This window comes from Temnothorax longispinosus, chromosome 10 (genome assembly GCF_030848805.1).
Source record: "Temnothorax longispinosus isolate EJ_2023e chromosome 10, Tlon_JGU_v1, whole genome shotgun sequence".
NCBI classification, from domain to species: Eukaryota; Metazoa; Arthropoda; class Insecta; order Hymenoptera; family Formicidae; genus Temnothorax; species Temnothorax longispinosus.
Genome location: NC_092367.1, coordinates 716,139 through 736,386, shown reverse-complemented (window position 1 = coordinate 736,386; position 20,248 = coordinate 716,139). Strand labels below are relative to the sequence as shown.

Sequence of the window (20,248 nt, the reverse complement as noted above, 5' to 3'; positions counted from 1 at the left end):
AGAGAAAACGATATTTTTGTATTAATTAAATATAAAATATAATAAACGAATGAAGGTTACAGAAGCCGTAAAATTGCGACGCACTAGATATATTTCTGTAAAGGCAAAAATAATACATGCGTGTATTTAATTAAAATTTAATATGTCGAGGTCAGGTCACTTACGTGGCGGTAAGCTGAAATTTACTTTAGGCTCGCTACTTTCCTTGCGACGTAACCCAAGGCTCAACCTACGGTCTTCCTCGCTAGTGATGCTAATTATTGGTCCTGAACCGCATCGTGTGTGAGGCGAGTGAGTGCCTTGGGCATCCACCTGGCAAGTAGAGGCAGCTTTCGCGCCGGGCACTAAACCAGCGATGTAGCCCATATGGACGCGAAGCGCCGACGCGACTCCTAATGAAGATAATGTAAGCAGCATATTAAATATGCGGATGAATTATAGGAAATGCGAGATCTGAACGCAAAATATAAACCGCATTTATTTATCAAAATACGAAACCTACAATGTTATATGTTATATAATATAACAATAACTTCTCTTCCTCTCTTCCTCCCTCTATCAATTTACGAACGATTATAGACCGCAATGTGCATCGAATCTAAATAATTTACATTTACTTCTCGCAAGTGAAAATTTCACGACCGAGCAAAAAGCAAAATTATTTCGATATAATACGCGGACGGACCCAATTCTCTCATTTTTTACCTTTATTTTAAATTTTCTGCCGTGGTTGTTACGTGCTTTTGTAAAAATGTTCCTTTGTGAGAGAAATTTACTCGCTTCTGACGTTGCAATATACATATACAGTTAAATCGTGTCTATATCACATCGCTTTAAGGTGTAAAGTGCCTTTATTCTTTTATTCTCCGACGCTTTCTCTTACCGCCGAACGACGCTGTGGAGGTTTTCCTGCTGCTCGGCCTGCTGCCGAAGAGACTGAAGAGTCGTTGAAAAACGCCCAGCCGGTTCGGGCCCTCGGTCTCCCGGCGACGGTGTAGCTTGTAAAGGTCGGCCAGGCTTTGTCTGGGATCGCCCGGCTCCAGGTCCGGTTGACTGCTAAATGCTACGGTACCGCGACGTATGCCTAATTTCAACAAGGGCCAAACTCGTGTATGACGCGAAACCACCATTATGTGTCGAGCGATCATTATGATGGACGCGCATTATTGGAGCCTGGATCTCCGCCTAGCCGTCGGCATTTCGCACAAGCGAAAGCACGTGCGAATTTAGACGACATTTATGCGGAAGTGAGTCATGAATCCAATGAATGTCCGCGCGCGCGCGCAACAGGGAATATTATTCCTTCATTATCTCAAAAGAATGATAATTCTTCGAGAACACGAACCAGAAATTTTTTTATACCTATTTTAATCGATTTGCGTTATTCATTTAGAGCGATAGATATACTATATCTTGATCTCCGAACATTAATAATACAATATCGCTGACTAGACAATCGTTCATCTCAGATTTGTCGCGACGCAACTGCTTCAAATTTTTGCTCCATATTAAGATCAGTGTTCTCTTAATCCCGTGTAACGTCCTAATCAGATTACGACTGCAGCTTCAGGATGAAAATCGTCTTTAGAATAGAAGAAGAAGGAGGGAAGATATGTATATATGTCTCTCGTAGTAGAGTAAAATGTTAAGACGTGTCTGGCTAGCCTCTTTTCTCGTGCATTTTTAGAACGACAAGCTGAAACATTCTCTAGCATATATACTATATATACCATTCGAAATCTGTCATAATTATCTACTAAAGAGATTCAGAAGGCCGATAATATTGCGAATTGTAAGTTATGTGTAAATTCAAAGTTGGCGGCAAGCGCACGAAGATTTGCATCTTTAATCAGCTTGCGAGGCATATGTTCGTTCGTTTCAAATAGTGACAGTGCAGAGATACCTTGACATATGAAGGAACTTGAGATCGATAATTACTAAATATTTCCGTCATCTGAGTTTCAGTACGCGAGCATATTGCGATATGTGGCGAGTATGTCATATATCATGTACACATTGCAGTATGTAATTTACGTAATGCAGGGATGTATACTGATGGGTATCTCATATCATTAGCGAAGAATATATTTTTCCCGCGACAATATCTTGATAGATCAGAAACTAATATTTCCGTAATAAAAATTGTGGTTACACTTTTTTTTCTCAACACGAGTCATTCTTTCTGAAAAATTTTATATAATATAATTAAAGCGCGAATTGCGTTAATATCAATAGCCAACTTGCATTCAAATAGGGAAGCGATATTCGAAATTGGGTCGCTGGATCGTCTTTTTCCGAGAAAACGGTTTCGAAACTTTTCAAAGCATTCGCGATTCTCAGTGGTGAGAGAGAACACCCCGTGTGCATGCATACACATAAACCGATGCGCGCAGCGCCTTTGACCTCGTTCGATTCGGCCACGGTAGATATTCAGAAATATTGGGGTGGAACGTGCAGTCGGCGTGCAGACTCGTACTCGTACTCGGCGTACGACGTACCTACTCGTGTGCGGAATTGTCTGGACTTATCGAGAGGTCTCTCCGGGATTTTGGAGACACGAGTGTAATGCGAAATCCCGGAACGAGAATCGATATGCGTACCGCGGAAACCCATCAACCCTCTTCGACCAGCGAGCTCTCTTGCTCGCGAATAACACTCAATTGATGTTCTCGCGATCACGGTCAAGTTGATGCTAACGATAATTGCTGGTACACGCGCGGAGAACACGCGGGGTACTCGATACATGTCTTGCGCTCCGGCGCGGTGTGTCGCCGTCGGTGAATTATCGGAGCGTAAATATGCATGTGCATGACAGTTGAAAGCGGATATTCCACGGAGGGAAACGCGCGGTAGGTATTTGCGCTGCAAATGGCAAAGTGAGGCGACGAGTTTTCGAGGAAAGTTTCCCTTTGTCAGGGCGTGCGCGCGCGTTCGACAGTTAGAAATAAATAAAATCAATTACGAGGCGCACACGTGTTTCCCGCGCGTCGCGACGACATGAGCGAATAAAATAATCGCGAGTGATTATTGCATTTTGTCCATGCGATCTGTATAAAAAAAGTAGATCGGTTAAAATGAGAATGGAAAGGGACTTATTCCTCTCTCTGCGGGATTGAACACCTACAGCTACTCGACATGGCCTTGTACGACTGTTGATCGAGTCTAAAGTTAAATACTCCTAAAACTCTATTTTAAAGAGGATTGACTATTGCTACTTTGCCTTGTTAAGTTTTTGTTTCGCGTTATATACAAAGTTTGTTATGTACAAAGCTTCAGAAATGTGTTTTTGTACACCTAATTCCCGCGATAGTGTTTCGAGTACTAAATTTGCGCATGCATATGTTACTTTTCTCTGTGGAAGCGATAATCGCTTCGTCAAATCTAATTTACGAAACAGGGGAAATCTCGAGAAAGAATTTAAATGAGACGCTTATTCCTGCTACATTAACGTCTTCTAAATCTCGCAAACTTCTTTCCTCACGCTTCAACTCAGGCAGGCGAGCGCGAGTAAACGTTTTTCAGGCAATTTGCGTGCAATAAAGGGATTTCTGTCACCTTCCTCGGACATCTGATCGACAGAAAAAGAGAACGACGAAGCGAGAAAAAACATTAATACTTATGGTTCCTTCCTTCTTTCCTGGTAGCAAAAGCTCGATTCGTCGTGCAAGTTTTGACACGTCTATTCCTGTCTTCTGGTGCTTTCGTTTCGACCTGTCAGTTGCACCTTCACGTTATTTACATCAAGCAAACTTCAACTTCACGTTTTTTATAATAAATAATGTATTTCGACGAAGAAGGTTTCGGTCCTTCATAGAATCAATGCGAACCTTATAGCTTCCAAGTTTAGAATAATAAAAGTCAATTTATCGTTCTGTAGAATGCTGGATGTACCGTAAAGACCGGATCAACTCTTAAGGGTAGATTCCTGAAATCGTTTGGAGACAAAAATCCTAATGCCAAAATGTCGAGGCTGCCAAATTGTCATCCCGATATTCGTCGGTCTTGCGAACAGTGTACAAAGAAATAAAGTAAATAATTTCAAATATTTCTATTGAGTTTTGAGTAAAGTGTGCAAGAACTGTTTTGACATGCAACGTCCGTGAGTGCGCAAAATTTCGACAAGCACACTAGTGAACTTTAAACCTTTTCCGTTTAAACACTGTAGCAGCCTCGACATTTTGGCATTAGGATTTTTGTCTCTAAATGATCTCAGGAATCTACCCTTAAGAGTTGATCCGGTCTTTATGGTACACCCTGTATATGAATCGACTCTGTCGGCCAATCAATATTATGTTACTTCTTTCTACATAATACGGAAAGACGTTTCGGTAGCTTTTAAGGTACAGTTAGACAAATAGCTGTCGCGATTGTATACTTTAAGCTAACTGTACTTTAAGAAGGATCGATTCAACGAAGTCACGAAGATTGAGCGTTCAAAATAAATCCAAACGTTTTAGTCGAGTAAAGACTGGAATAGAATTGTGTTTTTGCACGGCGAATCTCCGTATCGCGATGCCGCGATTTACACTTACCGGACGAATCCGCGGAGGGCCAGCTGGCTCGGGGAATAACCGGCGGCAGGACACTGAGCAACAATAGAGGTAAACCGCCCCCGATACTTGGATTTCGTTGCGGGATCGAGGCGCTTGATGAAGTGCGCGACGGCTCCACCGGCTCCTGCGCCAATTGCTTCTCTAATCTGGCCAATTCCAGTTCCAGCTGTGCCATCTCACGACGATAAACTCGGTTTTGCACCTCCACGCGATATTGCAGTTCCCTATTGTCCAAAATACGATTATTGCTTTTAAAGGAATGCCAAACTTTAAATTATTTAGACAATTTTCACAGACGCAAACATCCTATACGTACATACATTTAAAATCCACATCTCATACGTACTTTTATATCGATAAATTTCTAAACATATAACGTGCGATATAAGATCATATTTATGGCATGAATGTGTTCTTATATCGTACGCTATGTTTAGGAATTTGTCGATATAAAAGTACGTATAAGATATATGTAGGTTTTAGTGCGACAGAAACGTAAACCAAGTCTTCCATTTTGCTCGGGTCGTTCAGTAGCAAATAACGCAGCAACTCAATCGCCACTTAATTTCGCAAACATTTTATTTGCGAAACGGATATGTTTGTTGCCAGAAAATCGTACGACGCAATGCGAGTTCTCCCTCAGCATCCGTAGAAAGAACGCGAGGGAATTCTAACCGGTAAACGAGATATAAAGGGATATCGTCTTGGAGGTCGATCCGCCTCATCGATTATCTCCCGCAGTGAGAACTTATAGAACGATACCATTGCTTTTTACTGTCTTTTCTCCCGCGACTCTTGATTTTCTGTTGTCTTCACTTCCGCGTTTTAGGTCGCGAAGACGATTCTCGCCGGTCACACTCACCTTCTGTCGTCGGTAACGAATCTACGCGTGTTGCACTCGATCTTGAGACCGAGACTCTGCACGACCGGGTCGGCCCTCTCCCCCGCCAGGATATTCGCCAGTTGGGGCAGGAAGAGGAGAGCCAGGGTCGCCGTGGTCGAGGCCAGAATCAGGGCAGTGATCGTGACAAAGGCCAGGGTCGCGCGATCGGGCATCAGGTTGGCTAGCACTACGACGATGCCCGACGTGATTACTACGAAGTACACGCTCATACCGATGTATTGCGAGTCGTTTAGGGCTGGAATCTTTACGTGCCTGAAATCATCAGCGATTCGCTCGTGTATATCTCCATATTCTCCATGCGAACTGGCGTACTGTTCGATGATGCAACCTGACTTTAGCTCTAACGGAAGGAATGTGACATGTCTCTCGACGAACTGTTTTATTTAAACCGCTTACGATCAATCAAAGGATGAACAGAATTTAAGCGACATTTCCTACGGGAATTATACAGATATTAGAGAAATTAATAGCTGGCTCGCTATCAAAACGCGCGGCATGAAGTATGCAATAGATTAATCTCTATTATCGGGGGAGCTGGCCTGCTTTGCAATATCCACGGACTTGGAAACGTCTTTATCCCTAAGCTCACCTTGTTTCCCAGGCCATGTAGACCCCGACTACGAGTAATAAACCTTTGTAAACGTAGAGAGCGCTTAACCAGCCGTTCGTATGCTGCGAGCGGCACACCTCCACCTGCGCAAAGGCAAATAAAGGCACGAGTTAATTGGCCGTGGGTCGTTAACGATAATTACTGTGGCGTAACCGTGACATTCGGGCTATATAGCCTCGACTGGAAATGACGAAACGAGCCGGACGCGAGTCCCGCGTGCGTTTCGCGCTGGTTTTACCTGGGGCTGATACACCACTCCCCGATCCTGCGGGCTTATCTCCAGGGTAAGATTCTGCAGGTGACGTTGCATCGGGTCCAGAATCACCCACAGGGTCACCACGACGACGTCGATCACCAGAAGCATGCAGATTAAGAATATCAGCTGGGTATCCTGGAGCAGCTGGAAAGCACGAAGCGATAACTGTGATTTACAAATTTGACCGTGGCATCGATTCCGCGAGCGCGCGGAAGCGCGTATAACTTTTTACAAATATTGGTTTTGCGTCTGATCACGTTACGTGTCGCCCTTCGGAATGGGGAAGCGGAAAATTATTGTTCGCATGTCGCTAACCTTGTTCTTGACGACCCCGCTCCGGCTTCTCGTGAAGATTCTGTGTACCCGATAAGTCTTTGTGAACATCGAGCCGAAAGCCAGGGAGAAGCCGGCCGACAGCAAATACACTCTTGCCTGTTGATAAGAAACGACACATGTTATCCTTGTCTTTAGAAGAGAGCATTTATTGCAATTGCGAAATATTATAGGAACGAGCATTTTGTAATGATCGCTGAGAAAACATGTAAAATGCGTAATTATCGCGCATTTGTATAATTCTCGACCAATCAGTAATAATTGCATCGTTATTATTGCGTGTAAAAAAATTGCGCTTTTCCCCAACTTCAATCACTTTTCTCAGGTCCGATTTATTTAAAAATAAAACGCACCTTCAACGTAATGTTTCTAATGCAAAGCGTCCGGGATTACTGCGGAACGTTAGCATACATTGTATAAGTCAAATCGACACCGATAATATTGATCGCGTCGTCGAGGACGTTAATTCCTCGTAATGGGTGTTAATCACCTTGCACACTGTAGGATAATAACCATCGCTGTCGGGCAGCGTGGCGTCGTCCAGTCCCAAAAGTATAACGGCACCGTAGACCAGGCCGCAACCAACCGCTGCCATGTTATTCAGCCTCGGGCTCGACAGTTTTATGCTTCTGCCAATATCCAGGAATAATGGACTTGAGTGATATATCGTAACGATTTGCATACAGATTCATGGGTACGTAACGAGCGCGATATCCCCATAAGTGAGCTGTCTTCATTTATTTTGATTCGTAAAATCGACGACGTTGCATATATACTTCTATATTTACTAAAATTATTCCATTAATTTCTTTCTTTTCTTTTTTAAGAATAATCGATAAACGTTCAGAGAGCGCCGAGTATAAATATTGTAATAAAATCGTTTAGATGTTCCATGAGCCCTTCCGTGTTATTCTCCATTTTATCAATTGTATGACGATACATTGTTTGTATTGAATATCGAACTTACTTGTGCTTGCGAAAGTGAAGATTAAAGGCCAGAAAAGCGAGCGCTAAGGTGACACCGACGCTGGCGATGCAGGTGATAGCGAGAAACGCGGCAGGTGCCACTGTCACCATTCGTAATCTGTGTGCAATAATAACAAACTCGATCACTCCGCCTGTTACCCTCGAACTTGATGAATTATCGAGCGGCATAAATTAATTTAATACGGTGCTCCGCGACGTTATAATTGCTATACCGTTATTGCTGTACAATACATTTACGCTAACTCGCTACAAGCTGTAATTATCGTTGTCGAATTATTGCCGTATGCAAACGTGCGTCGAAACTAGCTAAATATTTGACGGTGGCGATGATTTGAGATATTCCATACGTAGCCGGTGATTATTTCATTAACACCTCGTTAGGCATGGAAAGATTAGATCAATCTTGATTCCGCTTTATTAAATCCAGATTGTACACGGAAAGAACGGTTTTGCTGAAGTATCTAAAAATTTAGCTAGATACAGATCTAAAAATAATTTTGTTGCTACAAAATAATTATGTAGAACACTCAAGCTGATTGCTAAAATGTCAACATTTTTTACAGCATTATCATCATACATCAGCGATCTACTATAATTATTTTGATGGTGCAACAAAATTATTTTCAGATCTGTATCTATTATAGTTAAAAATTTAAATACTTCAGGAAAACCGTTCTTTCCGTGTAACAATAAAATCAGACGTAATGAAAATATGCGCTACGAGCAGTGCTAATACCTTTCGGTGTTTTATTACATCGAACTCTTCAAATATGATTACTCAAGTATTTAGATTAGACACGTCAATTTATCAACATGCAAATTAGGATGATCAAAATTTGATTTACCTAATAACGATGAACGGTTCAATCAAGAGTGATAACGCTGATAATACGTACCGGAAGACTCTACGAGCCGCTGGTACTTGCCCTCCGGGCCATCTTGTAGCCTCACATCCTGGACAGTTCATTATCAGTTTCTCATCTTCGGGAGTGTAGATAGCTATTCTCTTAATATCGTGTCCTGTAATCGAAAAACTTTGTCATTAGCCACCGGAAGCGTGACACGCTATCAGATTGCAATTGGATCGTTTAGTGAATTTTATCTTCATGTACCTTTGATGTTACAAAAATCAATACTCGTCACTTAAGACTAATTAATTACGTGACTTCTGGTTCAATATTTGCTGTGCGCTGAATTTATTTGCGGGCTAAACTTTTTGAAATACAAAAAATCGCAATTATTGGTGAAACAGGAAGTAACAAAATTGCGGGCAGAAAGATGAATTTTCTAGGAATAAAGGCTATCGATTTTTACTTCAAACCAAATTTTTTTGCCCACTCTGCTCTATTCCTATTTCTTTTTTCTTTCATCGTGATGTCTGGTAAAACTGTTCCGTTCGTGTGTCAGAAAATAAGTAGCAGAAAGAGATCGAGATGACCAAAGGGACGTTTATTCACGTTAGGAGCGTAATTTCCTCTTTCTCTCGTTTGCTCGCCCAACTACCGCTTCCTTATAGAGAGCAGTTTTGAGGGCGAAATTAATTACCCTTCTAACGTACGCGAGAGACTGGTGATATATACAGAAACAGAAAGGAGTTTGAACTATAATCCACGAATAAAGTGTCAACAATGCCAGAATCAACTCCCAATTATAATCGCGCTTTAAAGTTTTATCTTAACAATATTAATTTTAGCAAAACAGACGTGACTCTTGTGGAGTATTGATGATTATCTTCTTATTGGGGATAGAATTATAATGCACGTCGAAAGGGCAACGTTAATCAAACCGAGGCGAGGCTTCAATTCCGTCCACCTCGTCGTTCGGTGTCCTTAGAAATCCATTATCCGCCCCCTTTTCTCTCGTATTCGTTCAGTGTCAGTAAGCTCGGATATTCGCGAGGCTAGCAAGAGGTGGATTGGAGCCGTGCGAACCTTATCAGCATTGCTTTTCACCACACCTGAGGCCGAAATTTCAATGAAAAACCTATTCGGCTAACCGGCTAACGGATTAAGCGCCATTCGATTAACATAAGATGATCGTTTCCTATAGCAAAGTGTGACATTATAGCGAATTAGTAGACACACACATACGCTAGATTAGAAAAGATATATTTATTTTTATAAAACAATTTTAATTGTTTTCAAAACAGTTGAAAAAAAATTTTTTAACGTGTCACATTTATGTCAGTATCATATAATTATATATTTATAATAAAAAAATTACGGTTTTGTAGAGTAATACAATGTTAGTTAAACGTAATGATTAATTTAATAATATTATGTAACAGAAAATTAATAATCTGTCGAGTAATTTTGGAAATTGAGATATTACTGTATCGCTCAATCGGTCTAAATGTCACTCATAATATTATGCAAATCGATGCGATAGCCAAGTTGTCTTGATTCTATATGCTGATGCATATATAATTAAAATAAAATTAATATTAATTTGATATCGGTGTCATTGTGCGTAAATGTAAAAGTTATAACAAACAATAAGCAAGAGAGCGTTTTGTAGCAAGTCATAGAAATGTCCGATTGTCTCTTAAATCTTTCAGCAGACTTCTTGCGTTTGATTCTGAAACAAGTAATCTGGATTTCTTGCCAAGTTCTTGGAAGTACGATCAATTATTGTGCTCGTTTCACATTAAATTCAGTGAGAATCAGTGAGAATCAAAAGAATTAAATCCAATTATAGACCGGTATGACTTCGAGACTTTTGTATCAGGATTTTCGATTCTAATTAATCTCTGGAATACCTTATTAAAGTGTACGGTAATTATAGAACACTTCATATAGAAGCCATTTGTCATTAAGAAATAAGATAGTATTATTTTTATGCGTCTTAAATTATTTCGATATTATACATTTTTAAGATATTTCCTATATATATATAGGAGGTGATAATATGTACTTTCCGTCATAAAATTCACATGTAATGTAGCAAGAAAGAATCGTATTCAAAGATAGTAAAAACGTTTAATCATTCATATTTAACTATTTGAAGGCGTTATAAATTCTGTACAAATGAAGAACTCACTTGAATAAGTAAAAATACTGGATCACATGAGTTAAAATGCTCTAAATTTCTCTTCCGAGCATAAACCACTTACGCAGATTTAAAGTTTCAGTAAACTGCTTATCGTATAACAAATGCGCGAGTGCTTTCATCAATTTGTTATTATTTTCATTATGCAAAGTGCCTTAGAACCATCGTGAAGCATCCTGTAGATTTGTCGACGATTTTCTTTTACAGTACCAGAGAGCAGTTAGCTGTGTCACATCAAATTTAATTTGAGGCGCAACAAAGAATAGTCGTGCCGTTATATTTATTCTTTCTGCTGGAATCAGCAAATGCTCGCAATTTATACTACCCATGCTGGCTCTTGTTTCTCTCCGTGTCACGTCAATGTAAATTTCTCTCTTGTGCATTTCTCTTCTCGAAGCGCTTAGATCCGTAAACTATAATTTGCAGTCGAATGTGCAACAGAATTTTAATCATAATTTTATATCTATCATATAAAAAATAGAATAAAATCTTTAAGATAAAAGATTTTGCATAATATACCAAAAATTTAAGCTAAAATTCTTTCGCGTAAAATTTTAGATCGTGCAAAATAGTCTTTGTAGTTCCTTGTTGAACAATTTGTTTGCCTTTCAGCGCGTCGCTCGCGTGAGCTTGTTCGCCGATCTCGCGGCGATTATCACTTAGATATTGTTAGTAACAAAAAAAAAGAACACAACGAGCATGATTTTATAACGGTGTAACAAACTGTCGTCCAATCTCTCGGATTGTTTCGCTCGAAACGTTTCGGACGTAAATGGTGGATAAAGGGATCTGACGCCCGCGGTTTTACGGGCGATTTTATTTTCTTTTTTTTTTTTCCCCCCCCCCCCCCCCACGCGCGTCCGTCATATTCCGTCAACATCGCGACGCAATTTCTCCATAGCGAGTGTGCGTAATATTTTATGATAAACCCGCGATAACGGACGCGATGACCGCTTTCCCGCGTGCTTAATCTCGCGTGCAAATTGGGCGCGGGCGAATTTTAGATTACCGCGCTCTCGCAACGTATATGCTCCGAGCTTGCTCTACCAGCCGCCGAGCAAATAGATCGATGGAATACCTCGGAGCGGGAGTACGCGGGAATTACATCCTTCTCAAGTGACCTCGCGGTACCGCGGCACAATAAGGTAAAGAATGAACTGGTGGACGCGGACGGTGGCCGATAGTGAGTAATGGGAAAAACGACGGAAATGACAAAGTGAAATAAACGACACGTTAGATGCCGGTGACGTAGTCGCAATTGCTCTCGAAACAATCGACAAATCTATTTGGCCGACTCCGCCCTGCATGATTATTGAGAGTAATCGAACAACTCCATTGCCTCTCGGCGTAATAAGCAAAATAAAATTCAATTGCGCGCTGCCCTTTTTCCTCGTTCTCGCTTGCATCCGATTTCCACTTCAATGTAATGTGCAAACAACTTGCTCTGGCACTTTTCTCTCGGAAAGATACCGAGTTGAATCGATATCCGTACGACGACGGCCCGTCGTACAAGAATCTTTCCTATACCGCTATACGCGCTCAGTATTCTTCGCAGCTCTCTCGTTGACCTTTACGAAAAATTACTACACAGTCACTTCACCCCATCGCTTTCGATGGTTCCCCTTCGTCTATCATTATATTCTCAAGTGAGGATACGTGATAGATACGCGATATCGATCGATCTTCCATTTGATTTGTCGTAGGGCAGATAGGTAGTTGTCCCTTTCTATCTCTCCTGTGCAATAGTGCAATTGTAACGTATTGCGTTGAAAAATCTCGCACAAATCTCGGCAACGCGAGGTTTACTATTTGTCGCGGAATTTGATAGATTGCGGTAGAGTCTGACAGCTGAAAACGAGCGTGCGGCTATAAAAGAAAGAGAGAGAAACAGAGAAAAAAGAAAGAGAGAGACAGAGAGAGATAGATCGAAGGCAGGTCACAGGTGGTAAACGCGTGAGGTAGCAGTCGATGCTATTTAATTTGTCCAAACAGCAGTACGGATTCTTTTGTACCGGTCCACTCCGTAGTTGCCATTGGCGTCGGAAATTCGTGTCAGTTCGTTGACTTTATCTAAAATCAATGCCACCGGTGTGATGCTAAAAAAGAAGTCGCTTCTTCGCGCGGTTCCGAACGAAAAGTTAACGAGCTGAGCGATGAGCCTGTGATATACCCACGGACGGCGGTCGCGTTATCAAAAAGGCGTGAAAGTGGGATTGGATTCTTGGGTTCAGCGCTCCCGAAAGAGAGAGGAAAAGAGTATTAGTATGGTTTTATGGCGACAAAGCCGATGAGTTCTTAACTCCTCGTCGCAAAACTTCCCTAATAAAGAATATTCTCTCCCGCGCGATTGTTTTTGACCCAACTGACACGCGACTAATGCTTTCCCACTGTGATACACGAAGTGGAAAATCATTTTCGCGAGTTTCGAAGAGTTTTTCTCATCGCGAGGATATTATACGAAAACATTATAAGATTACGAACGCTGAAAATAAAACGTTTTGTATCTTGAAATACACGAATGATCTTGAACGGGAGGGGAGAAAGAGAAAGAGAGAGGAATGATACAAACTTTAATTGCGGTATTATGTATCAAGAGGGTCTCAAGTTTAAACAAAATGTTTTAGATTTAGATTGTCTGCCTCTCGGTTTCTCTTTGTTAAACTTACTGCGATGAGAGACAGATGTTCTAATATTTGTTACAAATTTTATGGAGGATGTTTTAAGACGTTGGTAATAACAAGTTTCTGGAACAGATTGCTTTTGATAATCTATAGTCAATATTATCTCTGTTAAGCTAATAATGGGAAATATTATTGCATAACCTACAACATTTATAACGCTATTATAAATCAATGAAGCCCTTGTTTGTATCTAAAGGATTGAAAAACGTATGAAATATATTGAGTAATATTTCTAATATATTTTCAAAACACAACACGATAATCATATAATCTTTAACCTCTCCGGGACCGGAAGCCTAATATTAAGTGCCGTCTTTTTCGTATATAGTTCAACCCACTGACAACGACAAAAATGTTCTAACACTAAAAAGCTCGTCCAAAAAGGGGCCGGTCCTGTAGAGGTTAATATCCGAAAAATGTGTTCGTACTTTATATATAGGAAAAGACGAAAATATATATGGAAGAGGCTATCTGTTGTTTTCTATTGGAGCTTTTAAGAGATTGTTCCGGCCTCCTGTGCATGTCGCTTTTGATCGGACAACAAGGCAGGTAGAGGCAGAAACGCGGGCAATAATGAATCGCGCCCTCGATCCCGAATGCGCATCGAGGATACGCGAAACTGAGGCAATACTCCCGGATATATAGGTGACACACTGGGGAAATATTTCCGCCCATTATCCGCTGCATGCATTGACGGGGTGCGAGCGAACACGCGTGCCCGCGAGGAGGCTTGATTTCGCGGGGAATTCTGACATTTCTGACCGTCGAAATCGTGGGCATACCGGAGGTCGGTGCTTCCACGGGGCCACTCGAATTATGCGTCGGCATTGTGTTGCACGGCAAGAGAGAACTCTTGACCTATTGTTCGTCGCCGGCGCGATGGATTTCGGCTAGTGCCGACTACGGAGACGGAATCTCGGACGGAATCGCGTTCTTCAACGTGCATGAAACGCAGCGTGTATATCGATTCTCGTGAAGTCGTAAAGCAACGTGTAAAGCGATGATTCGCAGGCTGGATCGCGAAAAACATCGTGACGGTCATACGCAACGTTTCATCCGAATTCCGCGCGCGTAAACTTTTATCGTTGCGCCACCCCGCAAATCTCGTTTTCCGGGCGTAGATTTTTCGGGCACGATGTAGCACGTTTTGGATCTCGGAACGAATTTGATATCTATTCAAATTTTTCAGTCTGTAGACGCACGCGTTTCTATCTGTGGTATACGATGATGCATTTAGCATTTTAACGACGCAATTTTTGGTCGAGCATTATGGAAGTACAAATACACGTGACGTGGAACGATCCTCGGCTTCTTCGATTTATCTCAGATGCGCCGAGCTTCCGTTGTACTGAATGATTACCGGTTGAAATTGCAGCGCAGTTTGGTTCGGAGCAATTTCTCTTTTGCATGAAATTAATTATAAAATTTCGGCGAGGACATGTGAACATCTCCCGTGAGAATAATACGAAAGCAATTACAACGCATTTATCTTGGTTTTGCGACCTCGTATTTTCCATTATTTGACCACAGCGCACTACGCGAGAGATAGCTGACGCACACGTAATTACTAACGCATTAATTACCGTAATAACAACCAAATAGAACAGGCAGAAAAATAAAGAACTGAAAATCACTGCTTTTGAACGGGAAAAATAAAATTGTCAGTTTTGGTAATGCATAATGCATATTGCTGTTAAGTACCACTAACATCGGCATGTTCCACATTTTGTGATTATTGCAATTAATGTAGATATCTGATAATAGAGTAGTACACTGATTTAATGAAGGTATTAATGAATAATAATTTTATAAAATTATTTTAACACAATTTATCATATTCTTTTATTTTGTACATTAATTTCAATATATATTTCATTAATATACAAATTCACAAAAAAAATTGAAAAAGCTAATTCTTTTTAAAACTGCTTGATAATAATATTAGCGATATTTTTTTCTCTTGTGCTGTCTATACTATGCCTGCTATTATCATTGTCATTGGCTATTATAATTTAATAAACATATGCCGGTCCTAACTCTGAAGCCGACTTAAGACGATGAAAAAAATATTAGTTTAACCAGTGGTATTATCGAAAACACATCTCAAGTCTTCCTATCTTTTCGCTTTCGCGTGCGTTTGTTACCCATATCAATATAGACGAGAGGCCATCTTTATTAATAATGCATTGACTTTTGCCAATATAAAAGATCACCGAGACTCGATAAAACACCGAGTATTATCAACTGCGTTACTGCGAGATTCACGACGACGATCTCATTTCGTAGCTCATATCCCCAGACGGAGACTACGAATCCGTCGTATCTAGCAGGTACATAAACCGCGACGTCGCGTCGGTCGGCCAAGCCGATGTTTACTCTGCTCCGTGTTCCCGCAACGCGGAACCCCTGAAAATCCCTTACGAGCATTAAACTTCAGCGCCGAGGCGAGAGATTTAAGCGGTTCTTTATTTTCAGGATCCGTTAACTTACCCTCAACCGCCACGGGGCAAAGCTACCCTCCCCGGGAGAGAGTTCCATATGCGCGAGAGAAAAGTGAAATCGTCGATTCGCGCGCGTCGAGACGCCGGCTCTAAACGCGACGCTGCAAAAAATTGATTGAATATGCAATTGGTTGGCTTTTATTTTCATGCGGCATGCCGTTATCGGTCCCGCGGTACGTGCCTTAATGTATGCGAATTTATGATAGCTGCGCAATAACTTCATCCGTAAGCGGATTTCACGCGTCGAAAGAATCGCTTCCGCGTAAATTCGATTTGCTTTCAATTGTCTTATTTTATTTACTTATCAAAGTAGTCAATTATTATATCGCACGGGCTGACATCGATTCATAATAATTAATTCTACGGAGCGGGAGTTTATTTCATATTCGTAGAAAGAGAGATTTTGTGCGGTTTGTATATACGTAACTAATAAATAGAATGAGAAACAGAAAACAAACGCGAACAAATGCGAAACTAGAGAGTTTGTAACACAAACAGACCGTCCAGGGGCCGTAAAAATTCGCGGTGAAATATTAGTCAATTTATCCCAGAAAATAAATTGTGCAGAAAACTTTTTCACACTTTTCGTCAGCTCGTCGTTGTAAAAAAAAAGAGAGAAGAAAATCGTTTTTGCCATTACTGAAGTATCACGCGGTAAATGGCTGAATGTGTTAAAAGACGTAACATCATATTGGAAATCCATATGAGGATCAGCTTCATGCAGGGCATTTAACGTGATCGTGATTGATTGCAATAAAATATTGAGACTGAGGCAGATGGGTCGATTTTCACTATATATATATATATAATACATTCGATGTTATGTATATAATAAATATATTTGACCCCTAAAATCACATAACCATTTCTTCTTTCTTTCCTAAAGATACGCGTAGTATTAGATTCGTATATTATTAATACCGAAACAATAAAATTCATGAATCTTATCCAAGGAAGCAAAGTCTTGATAGCAATACGAAATTTTCTTTTGAATACTTTTTTTGGCAACAATATTGAGAAATGAATATTGTTTACACTTGACAGCTGCAATGATCCAGCTGTTTAATTGACCTACATTTGATTTAGCTGTAGCGACGCGATGTAAGGGGTCGATATGTATTGATTTCCTGTTAAACTAATCTGCAGGAGACATTCGGTTTCCCGCATTATGACGTTCCGTTTGTAAATAGTGCTAGATATGAAATAATATGTCGGAGTGACATGTATAGCAAGTAATTGCTACTTTGATGATTAAATTAAACATCATTTTAAACTAAACGCTAAGCCAATTGTGACAAATATCTAATTTCGAATTGGCTTTAAAAATGGAAAGAAAGAGATAAGAATTCAGTGGCAGCGTCATACGTGCAAGAGATGTCTGATTGCAATTTTGAGTACAAGAGGCACTCAGTTTTATAATTCAATACCAGTTTCGCGAATGCGAAGTTAGCAGTTGCAGTCGTGCTGCGTCGAGTTAGTAGTTTGCGAAGTCTATGCGATTTCGTCTTCAGACGAATGGGAATGTCGTAGGAAGTTTTCACGTCAATTTGTTAGCGGTATAGCAGAATGATGACTGTGGCTCATAAGTAGGAAAATTTACAATAAACAAGGCATAATAAAATCAAATCAGTTGTCTAAGAATTCATATTCTATTCAAATGAATTTTATTTTACAAACGATATACTAAAGATTTGTCAATGCCTTGAATGGAAGTGACATAATTTGTCAAATCACATGAAAAATTGATAAAAGAGTAACTACAAAAGCAGCTTATCTTTGATGACAAACATAAATGAAATTGTGGTACATACGCTGCACATTACTTACTACACCTACAGCCAGTTCCCTTTACGCTTTTTCTGTGGCAAATGCAGTTAATTCTATTTGTGCACACGGTGTATTGGAAAAGGTGGTGTTTCGCTGAAATGAAGAGACTTCATAAGACCGCATGTGCAATATTAAGCACTATTACGACAATATTAATAAATCGAGTTGCCATCTCCGGAATGCGTGACTGCAATGTGGATACGTTTGCGAATAACGGACAGAAGAAATGACCCAGGAAAAGGTAATCACGGCGAGCATCAGTGTATATCGCGCGGCCGGCGCGGCTTTCTCGGCTAATGTTTCTCTGGATTAATTAACGTTATATTCGAGCGCGACAACAGCGTTACTGTAGCGTTAATGATAAAAGGTAGAGACTAATTTTTAATTTAATGCAAGTGTCGTCATGCCGCCTCGCTGTGTACGATTATTTTTAAATGCGCGGCAAACACATCGTTTGCGCGCCCGTTGACACACAGCGACGTAGCCAGGAGTGCTTTCTACCATTAAAAATGTAGGATATATTTCCACAAACATTTTTGGTGATATTGTTAAATATCAACCTCAGGAATTCACGTAGAGACAACCTCGAGGTACCCGAACTATCCAATGCCTGAGGGTATACCTAGGTCATCTGAGACATGCGTAAATCACATATTTAAATCGCACTGCTCCATTTATCAGAAATGAGAAGTCATAGTACACACCATTGAAGCTTTATTGCTTCAATCATTTGAACAAATCACCTAGAGTCGCTCAAAACTTTTTGAATCAAGATGTCGGGTGTTTCTTGAAAAATTTTCAGTATGTGTAAAATTTTCCAATTGTACAATTGGAAAATATTGTATAAGGAAAGTTTTTCTCCAGAATCTCATCAAACGTGCAAGAAGAAGATTCTACAAAATAAATAACGGATGAAGAGCGACAAGCTGCAGACATTTCATTGGAAACCAGAACAAGGGGAGAAAGAAAAAATATATTATATCTTATTATATCTTAATTGTTGCGACTTTAATATGTATTAATACTTTATGCATCAATCAACATATGCATTGTTTGTTACGCTCTGCAATGTGCTTTTTGAATAACATATCATATATAAAGTTGTAATAAGTAAGATTAATTTCAAATACAAATTACACGACGTACATCCTAGCACATAATTGTCATTGGCGTTCATTTAAATGCATAAGATATTTCAGCAGATCATCATCTGCGGAAATGTCAAATGAGTAATTTATGCGGTATCGATAACAGAGGAATTAGTATCCCTATATCAAAGCAAGAGACGGATAATCTCGTTTCGAAATTCGCAGCGATACACATAACGTTCAAAGCGATTTCTGAAAGGAAGATTGCGTTTTCTGTATAACGAGAGGACGGTGTAATGTAGAACGCTTATACATATGCGTCCGCGTTAGTGATAGGCCGACAATGAGTTATACAGACCTAAAGCACATGGCGCGGAAGTGCTCGTAAACAAAACGCATTAGCGGGACGCTAGACGCGCGCTACGCGCAGCTCATAATAGAAAACTCATAAATTGCATTATACGCGCGTCCACGCGCCAGTTGTCCTCGTCGGTAGAACACGCGATATGCCGCGCATCGCATCGTTAGAATCGGGCCATTGTCTGTGCTCTCAACCCAGTTGTATCGTTTCATCGTGTACCCATGGCATAAGCTCTTGGCTCATTGTACGTTTAACGCCGTTATTGACTCGGGCCGAGCGGATGAAGCGTAAAGTCCAGAGAGCGTTCGGCGAAATGTGCTAGTTGACTCTCGTCGGTGAAGTTTCAAAACGGTATTTATCGTATCAAATCTTGCTAAGCCAATAATTCTCTGATCCCTTAATTCGTGTCAGTTGATTCGTTAAATTCCATAGGTATTCATTCTATTATATGGGCTATGAAAGATTTTCGTCGGTCGGAAAAATACATTTTTTTTTATTTATCTTTATTTTTCAATGACACATAACTTACCGTGCATCTGATAGAACGCCGTGATGCCAACGCGATCCGCGTCGTCAAAGGAGACCGGCCCCTATAAACATAACGAGAACAAATATATGACGAATGTATGAACGGACAGCTGCAAAATGTGATGACGGCACAATAAAATCGTTTATTATAAAATATAAAAGCTAATTAGAGTTTCATTACTGAAACGTGAATCCAATCACACGTTTATTCATTGTAAGTTGGAATAAATTAATCATATTGTTATATTAATTTCATGCGAGTTATAAAGGATCTTCTCTAAAAATTCGTCGAAAAATTTTAAGGGGATATTATATTCTAGTTTAAAAGGTCGTAAAAGAAAATATTTTTTAGGAATTTTTTGTAGAGAAAAAAAAAAGCGCATAATGTTAAACTTTGTATGATGTTCTTTTAGCCTTATTTTAAGAATATATTTTTATTTTCTAAATAGCAAAAACGCTCTTCTTTTTATGTTATATTCTGGTCATTAAGAGCTCGCAAGAAAAAACGCATATAGACGCTGTAAATGGTGTAAATGGTGTAAATAGCCACACTTTTGAATAAGAAAATCTT

The 20,248-nt window shown here is 40.1% G+C and overlaps 1 protein-coding gene across 2 annotated transcripts in view; it reads right to left on the bottom strand.

Moving 5' to 3' along the window:
- The window catches only part of Gaba-b-r3 (gamma-aminobutyric acid type B receptor subunit 3), a 70,117-nt gene that overhangs the window by 2,375 nt on the left and 47,494 nt on the right, over positions 1 to 20,248 (bottom strand). Inside the window, exons 8-18 of one of the 2 annotated variants that reach the window (XM_071790571.1) lie at positions 19,679 to 19,739; positions 8,540 to 8,663; positions 7,624 to 7,740; positions 7,147 to 7,285; positions 6,639 to 6,755; positions 6,306 to 6,467; positions 6,047 to 6,150; positions 5,416 to 5,709; positions 4,533 to 4,777; positions 884 to 1,084; positions 165 to 392 (exon numbers count right to left, since the gene is read on the bottom strand). In XM_071790571.1, the coding sequence (XP_071646672.1) occupies positions 165 to 392; positions 884 to 1,084; positions 4,533 to 4,777; positions 5,416 to 5,709; positions 6,047 to 6,150; positions 6,306 to 6,467; positions 6,639 to 6,755; positions 7,147 to 7,285; positions 7,624 to 7,740; positions 8,540 to 8,663; positions 19,679 to 19,739 (1,792 nt within the window). Of the gene's footprint in view, positions 1 to 164; positions 393 to 883; positions 1,085 to 3,555; positions 3,569 to 4,532; positions 4,778 to 5,415; positions 5,710 to 6,046; positions 6,151 to 6,305; positions 6,468 to 6,638; positions 6,756 to 7,146; positions 7,286 to 7,623; positions 7,741 to 8,539; positions 8,664 to 19,678; positions 19,740 to 20,248 lie in introns of those variants that run through there. The other variant, XM_071790572.1, reaches the window with a different exon arrangement.